The sequence below is a fragment of the Antechinus flavipes genome, chromosome 3 (assembly GCF_016432865.1).
Source record: "Antechinus flavipes isolate AdamAnt ecotype Samford, QLD, Australia chromosome 3, AdamAnt_v2, whole genome shotgun sequence".
In the NCBI taxonomy this organism is placed as follows: domain Eukaryota; kingdom Metazoa; phylum Chordata; class Mammalia; order Dasyuromorphia; family Dasyuridae; genus Antechinus; species Antechinus flavipes.
Window position 1 is genome coordinate 152,329,775 of NC_067400.1, and position 19,007 is coordinate 152,348,781.

The window sequence follows — 19,007 nt, forward strand, 5'->3', positions numbered from 1 at the left end:
TTTGATTTGTATACCTATTTTATATACCTAAACTAAGGTCATATAAAAATTTCTCAGGTGAAAAGAGATCACAAGTGGAAAAAGTTTAAGAAGCCTTGGTCTCTACCACCTAGTTGCTCCCCTGTCATTTTTAAGGCAAAACTCTAATTCTCTGCCTACATCCTCCCATCCCCCTCTTTCCCTCCCTGCCTCCATCTCTTCCTCTCCCTCTCTCTTTCTCCCTGTATAGATGCATATATATGTATATAAATCATGTCTACATAGTTAGAATGTAAACTCTTTGAGTAGAGAAGACATTCTTTTTTTTTTTTCTTTGTATCTCTAATGCTTATTGATTGATTTATATCTATCCAATTCTCTTACAGGATTGTTGTGAGAAAAGCACTTTGTGCATCTTAAAGGAGAGGTAAATCTATGTCTGTACTATTTTTAGCTTATTATAAAAGTTCCCTAAGAGGTCTTCCCTTCTCCATTTGCTATTATCTTTAATCAGTTTTATAGAACACTGCCATAATTTTCTTTATGAATAGATATGATCATGATATTCCTCTGGTCAATAATTTTCAGTGTCTCTTTATAGCTCACTGTGTGAGTTTTGATTGATATTCAAGGTCCCCGGGATCTGGCCCACCTACCTATGTAAGAAAGAGGGAGGGAAAATGAAAATAAGAGATAGGAGAAAAAAAGAGGGAAATAGGGTAGAAGAAAGAACAAATTTCATAGATAATTAGCTAGTTTTATTATTATGCCTTACATTTCCTCTCTGGGTAGGATAATCGTATATGAATTTGGTTGTATTAAGATAGAAATTAGTATCAAAATTGTAAAGAAAGATGGAGACAAGAAGCAATCCTTTTCTACTGCTTTTGTGCTAATACCTCTGATGATACCAAGTTCAACCATTAATGATTGATTTTTTCCCCTCTAAGTTTACTAAAAATTATTAAAAGAGTTTGAACTCACTTCCGGAAGTCTGCTAGTAACTTAAGCATGTCTTCATTTGATAGCTTATTGCTGTCTTGTCTGTAGAGTGCAGAAAATCTAGCATTTTTGTCAAGGTTTCCAGATGAATCTTTAAACAATGTTCTGAAAAATCAAAGCAGCAAGCTCTAAAATAGGTTATGTGCAAGCCAAAACAAATATAGCAATTGAATACGCGTTTCTAACTGAACAACCATTATTATTCTAACTTGTAACCAAGAAGAATTTAATTATGTGGAGATGTGGTAGATTGATATAGAAGGTCCAAGAGTAGCTTCATTTACAGAGGAAACTCCAGGGTGACAGTAAATGGTTTGTGTTTATAAAACAATGTGCAGCCAACTCCTTATTGTACGGATGACCACAATGGGGATTAACTGAAGCCCTTCCGTAGCTGATTCCCAGTTCTCTGGCTTTCCTGCTAAAATCCAAGTTTCCTTCACTCTTTCAGTCATCACAATACAAGTTCTTCTGTTAGAAAAAAATGGTCCATACATAGACGTTTGCAAGACAGTCTCAATGCCAAGTTAGAAATATAGTCCTATCCTAAAATTTAAAGGATCACAGATTTAATATAGGAGGAAACTCTGGGGGCCATCTAGCCTCACCTCTGAAACTGAGACTAGGAGGATTAAATAATAAGTTGTTATTGGTCAGTTGTTTCAATCATGTTGCATCTTCATGACTCCACCTGGGGTTTTCTTGGAGAAGATACTAGAGTAGTTTGTTATTTACTTCTCTAGCTCATTTGACAGAAGAGGAAACTGAGGTAAACAGAGCTAAGTGACTTTCCCAAAGTTACACAGCTATAATTGACACATTCTAGCCACTGCAAAATCAGAACCCGGATCTCCTCACTCCAAATCCCATGTCTTTTCTGTTGCAACAAAGTTTCAACTTTGAACAGTAGAATAAGAAAACATTTTGATTCAAATACAAGCATCCTAGAGAAGTGCATCAAGAGGAAAGGACAATATTATTAAAGACAATTAAAACTTGGCCAATGAAATGTTTTATAGACATTAACCTTACCTTGCTGCCCAAGCAAATGGCATCCTATATTGTCCCAGTCTTTGGCATGCCTGCTTAGCATTTTTCAGCACCTTTTGGGCAACCTGCAGGAGATCAAAATAAAATTAGGAGGTAAGAAATTAGTAACAGAATACTGGCAGTGTCACAGACACACAGGGAAGGAATTGCATGGCAAAGGAGCATTGCAAAGGCAGCAGCACATAGCAAAGATTTATCTTCCAAACTCTAGAAATAGCATTTCAAACTTAAAAAGAAATTTGTTCCTTTATAACTGGCAGAATGTGGAAAGATTTATACACTCCGCAGTTATAAGTTTTTTCCAAAGGTATTAGATGGGAAAAATGCAGGAATATATTAGAGCTAGCTCAAACCAGCTTGCAAGAGCTGACTTGTTAAATTTTCCAAGTGGTCATTTACACCTCAAAAAGCAGCACACAGTACAAATAAAGGCTTGACTTATTGCTTTGTTGATTTTTTTTAAATGTCTGGGCATTTGTTAAATGAAGCACTTGAACTAGATGATCTCTAAGTTCATTTCCAGTCCTAAAATACTATAAAAATCATATATTTGAAACTGTTCTCATGAAGGAAATAGGAAACTAGCTTGGACTTACAGAAGTAGAATTAATGATCTATAGAGTAGCTTAATTTCTTTTGCCTAGATGAGGGACTGTATACAAAACATTTTTTTAAAAGTCAAAGAGCATTTATTAAATCTCTAATTAGCTGTAGTACAGAGAGCTGTCTATACTTCTCTTTTTCTTTTTTTCTTTTGGCTTCATCATCTTTATTTTTTTTTATTAAAGCTTTTTATTTTCAAAACATATACATGGATAATTTTTCAACATTGGTCCCTGCAAAACTTTGTGTCCAATTTTTCCTCTCCTTTCTCTACTCCTTCCCCTAAATGGCAAATAATTCAATATATGTTAAATATAGTAAAAATGTATTACACTTATTTTTCTAAACATTTTTTTTCCCTGAGACAACTGGAATTAAATGACTTGTCCAGGCTCACACAGCTAGTAAATGTCAAGGATCCAAGACCACATTTGAACTCAGATCCTCTTGACACCAGGGCTAGTGCTCTTTACATATTAAAAAAGAGAGAGAGATATAGATATATAGATGTAGATATACACATACCTATATATACATACAGATATGTATATATATATATATGTGTGTGTACATATATATTATGCAAGAAACATATCATTCTAAGGTTTCATGTTTTTTTCAAAGTCCCTCCAGGAATTAATTTTTACTATACTTTAATCAGCCCCAAAGTTTTGCTGTTGGAAATACCACGCCTGAGGAAATAGTATCAGGGTGGGTGACCGCAAGCATCAAAGAGCTTCCTATTTAATACCTCAAATTTGAGTGAGGTTTTCCCCCAATTCTTTATGGCCTGATGCTCTTACACAATGTTCTGGTCACATTTTACAGTTGTCTCATCCAAATCAAATCACAACAATACTAACATTATTGTAGTCTGGTAAACCAGGAGATCATAAAACTCTATTAAGCTATTAAAACATCCAGGATTTGGGGACAGAAAGTACATGAATCTGGCAATCAAGAAATCTAGCTCTTGGAACCTAAAGCAAATCACAACCTTTCTAGGCTGCAGAAATGAGGATTTTAGGATAGTCATTTCTAAGATTCTATGATGTCTATAGGAATTTCCTAAGTATGAGATGTTTATGCAAGTTACCTCTTACTTTTCAGCAACTAGGTACAGTCTGTTTCTTCCTTGTACCCACTACCAGGCTACTGTTTAACCCACCCTGCTTTTCTCCAGTCTGCCATGAAGCTATTTTAAGTCAGTAGCTCTAAAGACTAAAATGGAAAATCCCTCAACTTTCTTTCCCTTTATATTTCTGTAATATTTCTCCTGAGGCTCTGTCTTATATTATTCACAACTTGGTTTTCTCTCAAATCACAAATCTATTTCCAAGATGTACATAAATATTTTATTTCACAGACAGCTAGCATCTTAGATCATATTAAGAAAATTATAGCAACTAGGAATAAGGAGGTCAGAGTCTTATTGCATTTTTTCCCCATTAGACTACACATGGAGTGTGATGTCCAGTTTGTGTGCCCCACTTCAGGAAAGACAATGATAGAATCACAGATCCATGGCATAACTGGTATACTAATACTTTGGAGGATATTGGGGAGGGCAGTCAGAATTATGGAGGGCCTTGATTTTATGTGATACATAAGAAGATTTGAAGAATATGGGAATGTTTACATAGTGGATTACTTGCCATTTGGAGAAGAGAGTGGGGGAAAAGGGGTAATTGGAACACAAGATTTTGCAAGGATTAAAGTTGAAAAATTATCCATGCGTATGTTTTGAAAATTAAAAAGCTTTAATAAATTTTTTTTAAAAGAATATAGGAATGTTTAGACTGGAAAAAGAGGGACATGATATCTGTCTGCAAGTATCAGAGAGACTGCCATAGAGTTTGGAAAACTAGTACAATGAGTGTAAGATATAAATAGGAAATTTTTATGTACCTCAAGCTTAAACATGCCTAACTATTAAAATGTTAAAAAAAAAATAAAAAGGGGGAAAAAAGAAGGAAGAGGAAAGAGCTGCTCTGTAAGATCACAGAATCATAAGTCTAGTAATAAAATGAGGCCATTTAAATCTAACCCCTTCATTTTACAGGCAAGGAAACTGAGTCCCAAAAGGTTAAGTCAAATCAAGAAGCATTTATTAAGCAAATACTATATACTAGGCACTGTGGTAGTGGCTGAAGGTTACAAAGTAATAAATATCAGGGATGAAATGTGAATAAATACTGGTCCCATGACTCCAGTCAGTGTTTTTTCTCCTTTGCTGAATGGTGAGATTTCATTTGAGGTTTTTAAGCAAAGGATGGATGGTGTCTTGACAGGTGTGTTGTACAGGAAACTGCTGTAAAAGTTTGACTTGAATTAGGGAGCCCTGATGTCCCTTCCCATTTATGAGATTCCTAGGTTCTGTCTCACTGCATTTGGTTCATTGTTCAATGTCTCTCCACCATCTCAGCCTCTCCTGATTACTTGGATTAGTAAAATCAATCTCTTTCTCTCTCTCTCTCTCTCTCTCTCTCTCTCTCTCTCTCTCTCTCTCTCTCTCTCTCTCTCTCTCTCTCTTGCTCTCGCTCTCGAAAGTGATAAGCTAATCATTGACAGATACATCTCAGAGTAAAGATGCTGACATAGCTGTATCAAGGAAAAATACAATGGTAGGATATGAAATAAAATCAAACAACAAAATATCAATGTCATCCATCTCTAAAGTTGCTTCAAATACTTGAAAGTTTTAGAACCTCCATCAAATTTTCTATTCACTGGATCACCTTCTCTTAGATTCAATATACATTTCACTAAAATATCATCAACAAAAGTGCTTTTTTTCTGTTTTTTTTCTCTTCTTTCATTCAACTACTAGTCAGGTATGTTTTTTTTTTTCATTGCACATTTATCCCATTTCAACAGCACTCTGGGTTAAATAGGGTTTTGTGGGTTAAGGCCATTAATAATATTATTTCCATAGGAAAATGTATATTGGTTGAAATAAAGTGAACTACTAAATTCTCAAAATATAATGTATTTGCAAATCAGGGATTCTAAAGGTTTTTGGGGCAGGCTCTCATCATCTCAATCTTTCATTACTATAATTAGCTTATGATGAATCTGCCTGCCTCAAATCTCTCAACATTCCAATACATTCTCTATTCAATAATAAAGTGATTTTTAAAAAAAGAAATGTCATACTGCTCAATAAACTCCAGTAGATTTCTATTACCTCCAAAAGCAAATACAAAATACTCTGTTTGGCATTCAAAGCCCTTCATAACCTAGTTCCTCCTACCTTTCCAGTCTTCTTACTCATTAGTCCCATAAATAAAAAACTCGCATCTCTTTCTGATCAAAGCATTTTCTCTGTCTCCCATATCTGAAATGTTCTCCCTCTTCTATTCCAACTACTGACCTCCCCGGCTTCCTGTAAGTCCCAACTAAAATTTCACTTTCTATGGAAGCCTTTCCTATTCCAGTGCTTTCCCTCTGTTAATTATTTCTTGCACTGTATATATTTGTTTGCATGTTGTCTCACCATTAGATTGTAAGTTCATTGATAGCAGGTATCACCTTCTCTCTTTATATACTTAGTCCTTAGAGTAGTGTCTGGCACATAGCATTGCTTAAATGAATTTTTATTAATTGATTGATAGCCAAAAGAGCTAGAAACAACATTTCTCAGGATGCTCCAAATACCCATTTTCTTTTATTAATAATGATAACTCACATCTGTTAAAACCGATAAATACTTTCTCTTACAAGTTAGGGGATAAGTAGGGCAAGTACTATTCAATCCCACATTACAGATGAGAACACTAAGGCAGAGACACTAAGTAACTCGATCACTGTCACAAAGCTACTAAATTCCAAAGGTGGGATTTGAATATGTTTCCTGTGAATATGTTTCCTGACTCCAAGTCAATAGTCTGATTATACCACATTGTTTATTGTATTGCTATTTGATACCTGCTTAATTTAGATAAGAAAAAATCATAGCTGCTTGCCAAAATTTGCATATTAAATACACGGTCTTCCAAAATAACTGAATTTAAGAGATTCCTAAGATGAAATTCAAAAGTCTCAAACCAGAATGAAACAGTAGAATAACAACCTATGTAGAAGTGAATAAAACTTTTTTAAAATCTGGATCTTTTGATTGATATAGTTTTATCTTTACAAATGCCTCTTAGAATAGGACTATGCTATTTATTTTTAAGGTTCTCTTTTCCTCCCTCCCTTCTTCCCTCTCCTCCTCACTTCTTTTATTAAGAACCTGAACCATAAAACTGGAAATATTATATGCCAGAGAACACTTAAGTAAAATATATATGCCATAAGAGTAACCCCATAAGGGTCCTTCCTCATTTTCAGCATTTCCTTTTGTTTTGGTATTTCCAGTATCTAGCAAAGTGCATGGCACAATAAATACATATTGGATTGAACAAGAATGCAAACAATGGCTCATATTTGGATCTTACTGGGCATTAATGTTGCAAACTTAAAATAAGTAAAAACTTCAGCTTTTCTTCATTCTTTTTCTTATCACAAAGAATAAGATATATCCTACCTTAGACGAGTCTGAACTTTTCATATATGGTTCAGCACAATGTGTGATGCTTCCCTGGAGAACTTTTTCAATTCTAGCCACAAGAAATATATCAGGATGGGGACATGTGACTGAGAATATTCCCTGTAGAAACAACATTTTTTTTCAATAAATGTAACTTGTAACATTCCACAAATCATATATACACAAGTTTCTAAAGCATGGAACACATAGATACATTCCAATTACTGATGGATGGATGAATGATTGAATAAGCTGTAGTATATGATCGTGATGGAATAACACTTGCTTTAAGAAATGATTTTAGATGATTTTAGAAAAACATGGATAGATTGGCATGAAATAATGAAAATGAGCAGAACCAATGAAAGGTTTGGCAATTATCAATGCTATAAAATTACCCATGCATATAACTTGTAAATAAAAAGCTATTAAATTTTTTTTTTAAATGAGCAGAACCAAAAGAATGTTGTATATAGTAATGGCAATATTGCTTTAAGATTGGGCACAAAGTTATTTTGATTAGTATAAATATCCAAATTATCTACAAAGGACATATGAAGGAAGATACTATCTGCATCCAAAGAAAGAACTGATAAATAAATATACAGAATAATTTTACATATACAGACACACACATATTTGTGTCTAATAGTAGCTAGCTCTAGGGTAGGGGGTGGGCAGAGAAATAAGAAAAAGAAAAAAAAAGACATTTATATGACAACTATATTATATACTTAAAAGAAGTAGCAAGCCATACAGAAGAGATTTATAGTTTCATGTGAAATCATTTTTATTATACTGTGTTATAGAAATGGTTGTTTTATTCCATAAATTAAAAATAAAATAAATTTTAAAAGTTTTAAAATAATTATCAGTATGTCAAACTGGGTAACAAATGGAAAGATTAAAGAAAACACTTCTAAGTTTGGAAGGAGAAAAAGGGAAAAGAAATCTCTAACCTTAGGAAGAAGTAATGAGAAAGACCTCTTTCTTCTTTCTTTCCCTCAAGCCAATTTATTTCTCCTCTACCAGTGGTCAAAAATATTATCTTTAAATCCATGATGAAGAATGTTACAATTCAGTATTGGAAATTTAAATTTTATTCCCATTTTTAAACACCACTATTCTAAGTTGTTCGCTGTGAAATTTTTGACATATTTATAGTGGCCAAATTTGAAGTAAAATCATATATAACAAAAAATGAGTATCATCCATTTCTAAAATTGCTCTAATAAGATGGGCATTAATATTATTAGTGCAATATCTTTGTCTCATACCTGCTTTGGATACTGCAACATGGCTTCATGAAAGAAACTTTGAATCCTCTGTAAACTATCTCCACTGCCATTTACCAGGTGCTGAGGTGGTCCAGGTAGCATTTGCCTCACAGAGAAGTGGTTCAAATCCACATGAAAATCAGCAGAAATCTTTCTATTATGTTTTATGTCAAACAGTGAGAGGGTCACAAAGAAAGGCTCTACCTGGGGGTGGAGGGGAAGGAAGGAAAAAACATTGATTACCATCGTTATTACCTAATTTGTAAAAAGGCAGCACTGATTGATGAAGAAATACTGTCTGTAAGCAACTAAAACTGAGCATGTGTATTATTACTTAGCTATTTATATTATAAAACAGGATTGCTCTGTGAGAGAAAAATGTTTAATTTCAATAGGTGCAACAGGAACCAAATTTATAGTACTGTTTGTCTTTATTCTTAGTCTATTTATATGAGTCCACAGAAAATAAATCGTGGCTCTGATAAAGACTTAAACTTAAAACATCAAAGGCATCCACATAAAACCAACACATCTTATCATTCACATTCATCTTGACCTTAGAGGTGTGTGCCCATGGTTGTTCCAAGCATTCCTAACCTCCCTGAGGAATCTCCATTTCCCAGGCTGGACTGCCTTGAAAACTGCTTGTTGTGTTAAAAGAATCTGAATGCTTTTGACGCCATATACACAAAAAAGAAAATATAAAAATATATTTTTAAAAGCAATTACATTTGTTGTGGGTCCTTCCTCGTTTTCAGCAACACAGCATTGCAGATTAAAAGACAAATCATTGCATTTAACAAGAATTCTTTTCCCAAACTTCTCTTCAAATGGCTTTACTTCTGGTTCAAGTCCCATAAAGTCAAGCTTCTTAAAAAGAAAAAGAGGCAATGGTAAACACTTTCATTTAAAAATGCATATCCTAATTTCTCTGCTTGTTTGTGGAAGATGTCAAACAAAAGCACACTTCTCACCTGGGCATCTGGATCCAAGACAAAGAGTTTAACTCTGCTTTCATTCTTTAATTTGATCTCTGCTTCTCGGGTACTCTGTAATAAACAAGAAGGGAAATGGGTAGCATTTATTTTGTCATAGAATCATACAAATGTGTTGCCAACTTTCCTAATCTAAAACCTTAAAAGAGTTAACAGTAAATGTTTCTTTATCTTTTACTTGTGCTATAGTGCTAATAATTTAATAATCAGCTCTCAAACAATCAATGAAATGATAACTCAGGCCCTGATTTGTAGTGTTTACCAAATCCCATAGTCACACTGAAAATTTAACACTCAGTTCTCATGCATCAGTGTAAGCTTACTCCAGCTTACACCCTTATTATCATATTTGATATGTCTAACATATTGATAAATATAGATGGAAGAACAAAGATAATGTAAAACCATTGTCACTGCCCTAAAGAAACTTACAATATAGTAGGGGAAAACAATAAAGTGTTTAACAATGTGTACAATAGAAATTCAGTTAAGGATGAGTTGGATGTGGTTGGAATTGGCAAGAGAAAGTTTTGGAGAGAAGGTAGGACTTGAAAGATGGGTGATATTTCCTTAGACAGCTTAAATAAGGAGGAAATGAATTATTAAGAAAAGGAATAGCATCAAGTAATCAATCAAAAGATGCCAGAGGACAAAGACAAGAATAAAATTATCTTCATTCAAGGGGGAAATAATATTACTATTCAAGGGACACAATATGTACTATTCGAGAGAAACAGTATGTACATATATGAATACACAGAAAATAAATGCAAATTAGTTAAAGGAAAGAAAGGTTTTACACATTTTAAGAACTTAACATTTAATGAATGAATGTTCAAATGCCATATGGCAAACAAAGCACATCTTCTGCTAGGTTTTGGAAAGTGTTAACTGAGAACACCCTTTTTCTCACTGGGCATGTGCACTATAAAGTAGATCTGAGAGAGCCATCTGCATCCAGAGAGAGGATTGTGAAGACTGAATATAGAACATAAAATAGAATTTTCACCTTTTTTTGTTGTTTGCTTGCTTTTTTTTTTTTCCTTATTTTTTTTTTCTGATCTGATTTTTTCTTGTGCAGCATAATAAATACGGAAATGTATATAGAAGAACTGTATATGTTTAACATATATTGTATTACTTGCTATCTAGGGGAGTGGGGGTGGGAGAAAAATTTGGAACACAAGGTTTTGCAAGGATGAATGTTGAAGATGTTTATTTTGAAAATTAAAAAGTTATTTTTTAAAAAGTAGATCTGAAATATATATGAGCCAGCCATATAGTATGGTACTTAGTATAATGGTCTAATAAATAAAAGTCCTATAATAAATGTTTATTTAATTTAAAACATTAAAAGTAATCTATTAGATCTTGGCTTAATTTACTTAATTTCTCAAGGTCTCGGTTTCTTAAATTGCTAAATGATGGGATTGGTTTAACTGACTCTGTTAACACACACACACACAAAAAAAAAGAGCTTACATAGGTTAAAAGCAAAAAATATTTCTTTATTCTGTTGGGGAAGAGAAATTAGACAAGTGCTGGGGCCTCCTCTAGTAGGAGACACAAGGCAGTGAACTAAACCTTAATTTATATAATCATGGCTAGAAAAAGAATCAAATAGTGTGGAATAGCAACAATAGTGCAGCAATAGGAGACAAGTTTGTTTAGTGACAAAAAATCCATTCACAGCAGGACTTCATTTCTGGGGCTGTTAGTGTGTGCCTGAGTTCAGAGACCATCAGTTCTGTGATTTAGTTGCAACAAAATTCATGCAGAGCACAAAGGATTGTTGTTATGTTAAGCTCAAGGAACAGATCTGGAAAATCAGAGAGGTGGTCTTGGATACTGCCATAAACTAAAATTCAATGCTGCCAAAGGACTGGTATCCCAAAATGTACAATCAGACATGTCTTAGGGCAAAAATAACATGTACTCTTTCTCTAGATATTCTACAATACCGTTGGGAGAAGGGAGAAAAAGAAGAAAAGCAATATATTTCTTATAAGTAACTCTGAGACCACAGCATCCCTTCTTCCATCAAACACTCAGGGCAAAAAAGAATGGAAAGGAAAACAGGAAAATAAAAGGGGGGGAAGAATAAAAAACAAAAAGGAATAAGAGCTGTTTACAGAATGTTATGTTCCCTCAAAAACAGGGAAAACTGAAATTTTTCAAATTTTTCACTTCTTTCCTACTAATCCTCCTTACCATTTTCCTGATAAAAGTCGTCAACAATGGTTATTACAAGGTGAAGATGACCTATTCCACTATCCCAAAGATATTATAGTTTCCAGAATAACATGATAATTATAGCTGATACTTCATATGCTTTCTAGTGACAAAGTACTTCCATCTAATCCTCTGACAGAAATAGAACAAATATCATGATCCTCATTTTACACAGGAAACAATCTCAGAAAGACTAAGTGATCACAAGGTTATGAAGGGACCTTAGAGTTTGTCAAGCACAGCGCTCTAAATTTATAGAAAAGGAAAAGTGAGATTAAAATAGGTTATTGAGTATTCAAAGTTTCTTTCATGAAGCTATGTTATAGTATCCAAAGCAAGGACCAGACAAAGGTATTGCATTAATGATGCTAATGCCTTTTTTATTAAACCAACTTTGAAGATGGATGATACTCATTCTTTATTACACATTGATTTCACTTCAAATCTGACCATTGTAAATATACTCAAGGGTAGATATGTGGAAGACTCAGAAGTTTCTAACCTTTATGGGGGTATAGGGATATGGGTATTATTATTATATATATTCTAAGTCTTAATAATTAGGGACAAATCAAATTCAACAAACACTTATTAAGGAGTACCACGCTAGCACTAGGGATGATATAAGGATTCCCTGCCCTTATGAAGCTTTCATGAAAATTAAGGCACACACAGAGAGATATATACATAGTAATAAGTGCATTGTGGAGGTAGAAAAAAGTATTATGTGAGAAGAGTATTAAGAGATAATCTAGTATAATGGATAGAGATGTAGACCTGGACTCAGGAAGATGTTGATTTGAATCTCAGCTGAGAAACTTACAGGCAGCGAGTCACTTAAACTCTCTGAGAGGGTCGATCTAATGGTACCTTTATATTCTAAGTTTATGAGACTATGATTCCTAAATGATGAACAGAACATGGAAAGACAAGTATTAACCAGTGATATCAGAGATAAAGCTTCATAAAGTAAGTGAGGCTTTCAAGAACATTCAAGATTTCAAAAAGGGCTCAGAGAAACTTAGAGAAGGAGAGAGAACAATCTCAAAGATGAGAAAACAAGGAATGTGTTTGGGTGTTGACTAGTTGTCTTAGGCAATGAATGGAAGAGAAAAGTGTACTGGACTGTAGGGTCTTGAAAGGTAGGTTAAAGAATTCAAACTATTGCATAAGTAATAAGGATCTCAGAAGGAAGTCCTATTTTGAAAAGACTAGGAATGAGGAAGATTTACCTGATAATAATATGAAAGAAATAGGTGGGATGGGAAGGAGAGAAGTGTAGAAAGAAGGTGGAGAGGCTGGTTGGGAAGTTATTGCAAAATTCCAGATGCTAATAAGGGCCTATACTAGGGTGGAACCAGAAGGAATGAAAAGGAATGGGAGAAAAGGGAGGGAGAATCAACAGGATGTGGTAAGTGATTAGATCTAAGAGCTAAAGTAAGAAATCAAAGAAAATAATGAGGTTTCAAACATGGGAGTCTGGGTGGTATCTGAACTAGAGAACTGAAAAAATAGCTGAATTAAAAAAATAAAAGGTATTAAAGGGACAGGTAAATTTAGTTTGGGAGATGTCAACTTTGATATATAATGTAAGCATATGGAGATACTGGTTAGATGCTTGGCACAGAGGTCAGGGTTGAAGATAAACATGAGTCATCTATGCAGATAATTGGAACCATGGATGTGAATAAGAATATCAAGACAAAAAATAGAAAACAGAGGTTAGGGGAGAAGAGGGAAGAATAGTAGGGAGAGGAGAGTGGAAGTATGGGGAAAGAAGAATGCTGAGAATAAAAAATAGGCAAATGTGAATATTATAGGGATGAGGAAAAGGAGACAGAAAAGGAACAGGTAGGGAAAGTATGAGAAGACTGAGTAAAGTATTCTAGAAGCCAAGAGAAGAAAGAGAATTTAGAAGGAAAGTGTCAAATCCCATAGAATGGGATTCCATTTGGTAAGTAGGAAGTCACTGGGGATCAGTGAAAGAGCAATTTCACAATGAGGTAAAAAAGTTTAATTACCAGGGATTAAATGGGTACTGAGTTCAGAGAAATTGAAGGTATATAGGCATGGGTCACCATTTCAAAAAGTAAACATCAGAAGAAAGATGGGAGAATAAGAAAAGTTAAGGCCTAAGTTGAAAGTCTTCATGATGAATTGTCAGAAAAAAATTTTGTCTACCTACATTTTTTTAAAGCGAGGGCTGGAGCCTAAAAATTTACAGATTTAGTTACAGATTTGTTTTTTTCTTTAAAATGAAGTTCCTTTACAGGTTATTTCTACTACCTCTGAAAATAACTGTAATATCTTCCTTTCCCCAGGAATATTCTCCATCCCTTATGTGACAGGACAAATCCCTCCCACCCACAACATGAAAAAAGAGACTTTACCTAAAATGAAACAAATGTGTCTCGAACTTGATTGGCCTAAATGACTGACCCTAGCTTCCTTGGCACAGTTTCCCACTTATCCAAATCCATAAAAAGTCCCAGCCCCATGGAGTCTAGATCTCTTGGACTTGGACTTTTGGAGCCCACATGAGAAGGGCTTTGCCTTAACCCATGCTGTTGCCCAGACACACTTCCACAAGGAGACAGATAAGGGGCAAGATGGGTTGGTTGGAGGAAAACACCCAGAGAAGCCGTTCTATCTTTGTTGAGTATCTTTATACTGTGTTAGGGCAAAGTAAACTATCTTGTGATAAATGGTCAATGACTTACGATATCTCATTTCTTCTCAGTGCTGAACTTGAACTAACAGGGTGTTGATATGAGAGCCCTACTTTTGATACCCTCCTGTGTTCTATTCTGTATGTCACATAAATGTGATGGGGGAACGTGAGGGATTGGGATTGGACTGAATTTAAAGAAGCCTTAATTCCAATCTAAACTTTGCTGCTCACTAGCTGAAGGATATAATCCAATTCACTTAATTTCTTGAGGCTTTAATTCCTTTATTTGTAAGCTAAAAAATACTAGAAATGTAAACCATTTCTATGGCTTATAAAACACACACATAATACACACATGTGTGCATACACATATACATACATGCATTGCACAAACATCTGTGTGTGTACATTACTTGCATTCACATGCACATATGAATATACATATATGCGTGTATATATATGAATATATGTGTCTGTATGTGTATTATGTATGTGTATACACACACACACCCATACATACATACATACATACACACACACACACACACACACACACACATATATAAAATCTTTTTTGAGACATTCTCCTAGGCTACAAGGACAGCTTCCCCTCATGGACTAACCCACTCCTGATTTGCTCTGTTTCTGGCCTGAGCAATTTTTCCTTCCTTAGGCAGGGTAACAGCTCCTCCGCTCTTAGGGGCTCAGTATATTGATGTCAGACTTATTGTGAACAAACTATTGACTTAGTTTGAACCATAGCTCAAGCATCCACCAGCCTCAACCTCTCCAGGACTACAAGCATGGACTACTAAACCCAGCTCTGATTCTTTTTCAGCCACGAAGGTCTCTAAGATGATAATAAGGCAGAGTGCAACTCAAAAAGTCAGATTAGCTACCTTCCCAATCTCAATTCTATCAAATTCCTTGATCTCAAAATGCAAAGGAAATGACCTTCCTGGGGGGTGGGGGGGAAAATAGGAGGTGGGTCCAAATAAAGAAAATCAGAAAACAATAGGGAGTGACCCTGAGAACTAGCTGGCTCTAACCATTATGAGGTTCACCCTGTACCAACTCAGTTAAAAAGAGCAAGACACAGATCTTCTGGATCTGTCACTTGATATAAATGTTTGTCAAGCTGATGTCCACATCAATATAATGGAGTGGAAACTGGAAAGATGGTGTTGTTTCTTCAAAAAAAAATAACTAGGGTGGGGAACAAGTCAGACTTGTGACAGAACTAGGTATTCTGGTTTCAAAATGTCATGCAGAAAACAATTTAGAAGGGAGATGACTCTCACTTGGCCTGGAACCAAGTTTAAAGGAGGAGAACTATAAGAGGAAGAATAATGCAGGCAAAACTTTTATATTGTTTTTTGGTATGTCTTTAGACAAAGTAGTAACTGGGATTGACTAACAAACTCTGACGTCACCTAAAAACTGGAAGATACTGCACTACTTTTGTTAAATAATAAGTATTAGGCAAATTCTAGGAGGTTAAAATGCTGGTTGTTGAATTAGAAGATAACAATGGACAATAATAGTAGCAGGCAAGCCAGTTCTGACCGTCATTTATCCCATAACTATCCTGGGAAGAAATTAATTTTCAAAATACTAACTTTGGTGGTTGTGGTGAGAGTTGTACATTTATTAAATCATAAAATCAAAAGATTAAATTAAAAAGACTCCCATAAAGACTTACTCCAGTGCCTAATTGTTACATAAAGGGAATGATGAATTCTTAAAGGTTATTCTAGTGACACAAAAACTCTGGCAGCTCTCATAAATCTATAACAATAATAGCATTTATATAACACTTATTATGTGCTAGGCACTGTGTTAAGCACACTTTAGATTTACATTCTTAGAGTCTAAATAATGGGCTACATATCCGCTTTAGAAGAGTCTAGCTAATTTAATTCCAATAAGCAATATTTATATAGTCTTTTAAGTCTTATAATGTGACAATGGATAGAAAAATGCCCTCACTTATGAAATCATAGATCCCCTTGAAGTATTGAAATTAAATTTAAAACAGTTCATGTTGTCAGAAATAAATACAAATACATATACTATATAACTAAATATATAAACAATTGTAGATCCTATAGCTACTATATCCAAAGATATTCATAACATATGTCTGGCTGCAGATAAGACAACAGATAAAAGGGACAAAAAAGCCTGGCTATAGAAAGGAAGCATCCCTCTACAAGTTGACAAATGTATAGCACTAAAGGGATACATTTTTAAACGTCTGTAAGGAGCTTTAATCCACATTACTCATCCCATAAGGAAAAGCAATATCTAGGAAAATTTAGGGAATGAGATAGCAATTTTTTCTGACTAAAACAATTTCCTGTCAATCGTATCCTGCATATCTATACTTCAGTCACAAAGGAAACACAAAAGACACAGCAATGGACTAAGTGGACAGAGGCAGAAAGGAACTGAGAGGAAGTTGTACTAATCGAATTACACCCCTAACAAGCTCCTGCATTTATTCTCCCATTGTTCTAGGTTTGGTTTTTATTTTTTCTTTTTTTGTACTTTAATTCAGACCCAACCAACACAGCTATTTCATCCCTTAAAATTCCTTTATTACTTTATCTGATTGTTTGTCTGATTTTTTTTAACCTTTTAAAAAATCTTTTAGCCCCCATTTCCCCTCCCACCCAGCATTTATTCTCTCATGTAGTATGGTGTATAAGGAAAAAAAAAAAAAAAAAACAGATTTGAAAGTCCAAGACGTGAACCAAGGTACCAAATGTGCTTTTTATTTGACCCTTGGGCAAGTTCAAAGACCAGAGATGTTGTTTAGAGATTTCCAGTTATTTAACATAAAATAGGGCTCATTCTATTTAGTAGCAATTATGGTCATATAAAAATTTTTTACAAATAAACTTCATCTGGAAAATGATGGCATTTGATCTTCAAGCTCTCACATTCTATGATCTCATGATTCAGACTCCCCACTTTATATACCCAAACATCAAAATAAGAGTTACACTAAACAGATCATTTTTATTGATAATATAGGACAGAAACTGCTCTGGGGATTAAAATAAGCCACAAATTGCCTCCTGCCAACTGATTATAAGTTTTCTGAAGTCAGGAACTAACCAACACAGCTAAATGCAATGGATAAAACACTGGGCTTAGAATCAGGGAGATTCAGCTTCATGAGTTCAAATCCAGCTTTAGATACTTAGTAACTATGTGACTGTGGACAAGTCACTCAATCCTGTTTACCTCAGTTTCCTCATCTGTAAAATGAGCTGGTAAAAAAAAATGGCAAGAAAGGAGACTACTCCAAGACTCTGACAAGAAAACCCAAAATGGGATCATAAAGAGTTGAATACATTGAAAAAAATGATTAGACAACAAGAAAAACACACAGAAAGATGTCTTTGAGAGAGAGGAGAGAGTAGGAGAAAGTAGGAGGAGGAGAAGGAAGGGGATGAGAATGGGGAAAGGAACTAAGAGAGGCTGACAGTAGCCAGTTGTTACAAAATGAACAGGAAGGATTTTTTTTTCCCGGACAAACTTGGAAAGGCTTGTATGAAACAATGCAAAATGAAGTAAACAAAATTATATATAATAATAACAACATTGTAAAGATAAACAACTATGAGGGAATGTAGAACTGATCCATTTGAAGACTCGTCATAATTCAAAATTACAGGTAAAGAAGAGTACATTCCAACTCTTGACAGAGAGGTGATCAATTCAAGATGCATTGCTACACAGCCATTATATGAATTTGTTTTGGTTAACTTTGCATATGTTATAAAATTTTGTTTTTCGTTTCTTTTTTCTTTTCAATTTAGGAGTGCAGATGTAAGGGAGAAGGAGTTAGGTAACTTCAAAAAAGGAATATCTCTAATGATCACATTAATTAAATAATTAATAATAACAACAATGATTAAATAATCAAATGATAATAATTAATTAAATAATAGGCATTTATTAAGTGCCTGCTGTGTGGCAGAGAAAAAAAAAAAGAATTTTATACTGATGCTGACTCATTTTAAAAATATAAGAAGGAAAATGAGAGAAACTATTTTCTGTCAGTCTATCTAAAAAAGGAATCCAGGTCATTTTTTTTTAAAATGAGGGGCTTGAAAATGGGAGCAAGGGAAAAAACATATGGAATATATGCTGTGGCAGATGAAAGTCAATGAGGGTAAAATAAGATAACGGTCAAGCAGCAGAAAGGACCAGGTGACATCTTGAATGTATAATGTGTAAGATTAGCATAATTTTATGTCTATGTTCAGTTACCTAAAATGATAAAATGGGCTTTGCCAACCTTAAAGTCTTAAATAAAGGTTAGCTATTTTATCATCATTATCACCGTCATCATTCTCATTTTCCTCAACAGGCCTGGAACAATCAGGCACATCAAAGCAGAGGAACAAGAGAACACGAGGATTCTAAAGTAATAACTAATAAAACATTAAAATAGCAAACTCTGAGATCAAGGCTGAAGAAGTAGATAAACAGATAAGTAGATAAATTAAAGAGGGCAATAGTTGTGAAGGGAATTGGAGTTCGTACAAAAAGGGTAATTGAGAATGGGGGAGGGGATATAAGGACAGAAAGTTTTGGTCAGAGATCAGAAATTCAGTTCTGGATCTGAAAAAAGTCCAAATGTGAGGGATGAT

General features: G+C 34.4%; 1 protein-coding gene across 14 annotated transcripts in view; it reads right to left on the minus strand.

The window, feature by feature from the left end:
* The window catches only part of DOCK9 (dedicator of cytokinesis 9), a 341,819-nt gene that overhangs the window by 119,834 nt on the left and 202,978 nt on the right, over positions 1 to 19,007 (minus strand). For all 14 annotated transcript variants that reach the window (XM_051984046.1, XM_051984058.1, XM_051984056.1 and 11 more), the window contains exons 10-15: positions 9,417 to 9,491; positions 9,172 to 9,312; positions 8,443 to 8,646; positions 7,163 to 7,285; positions 2,014 to 2,096; positions 964 to 1,086 (exon numbers count right to left, since the gene is read on the minus strand). In XM_051984046.1, the coding sequence (XP_051840006.1) occupies positions 964 to 1,086; positions 2,014 to 2,096; positions 7,163 to 7,285; positions 8,443 to 8,646; positions 9,172 to 9,312; positions 9,417 to 9,491 (749 nt within the window). The remainder of the gene's footprint in view (positions 1 to 963; positions 1,087 to 2,013; positions 2,097 to 7,162; positions 7,286 to 8,442; positions 8,647 to 9,171; positions 9,313 to 9,416; positions 9,492 to 19,007) is intronic.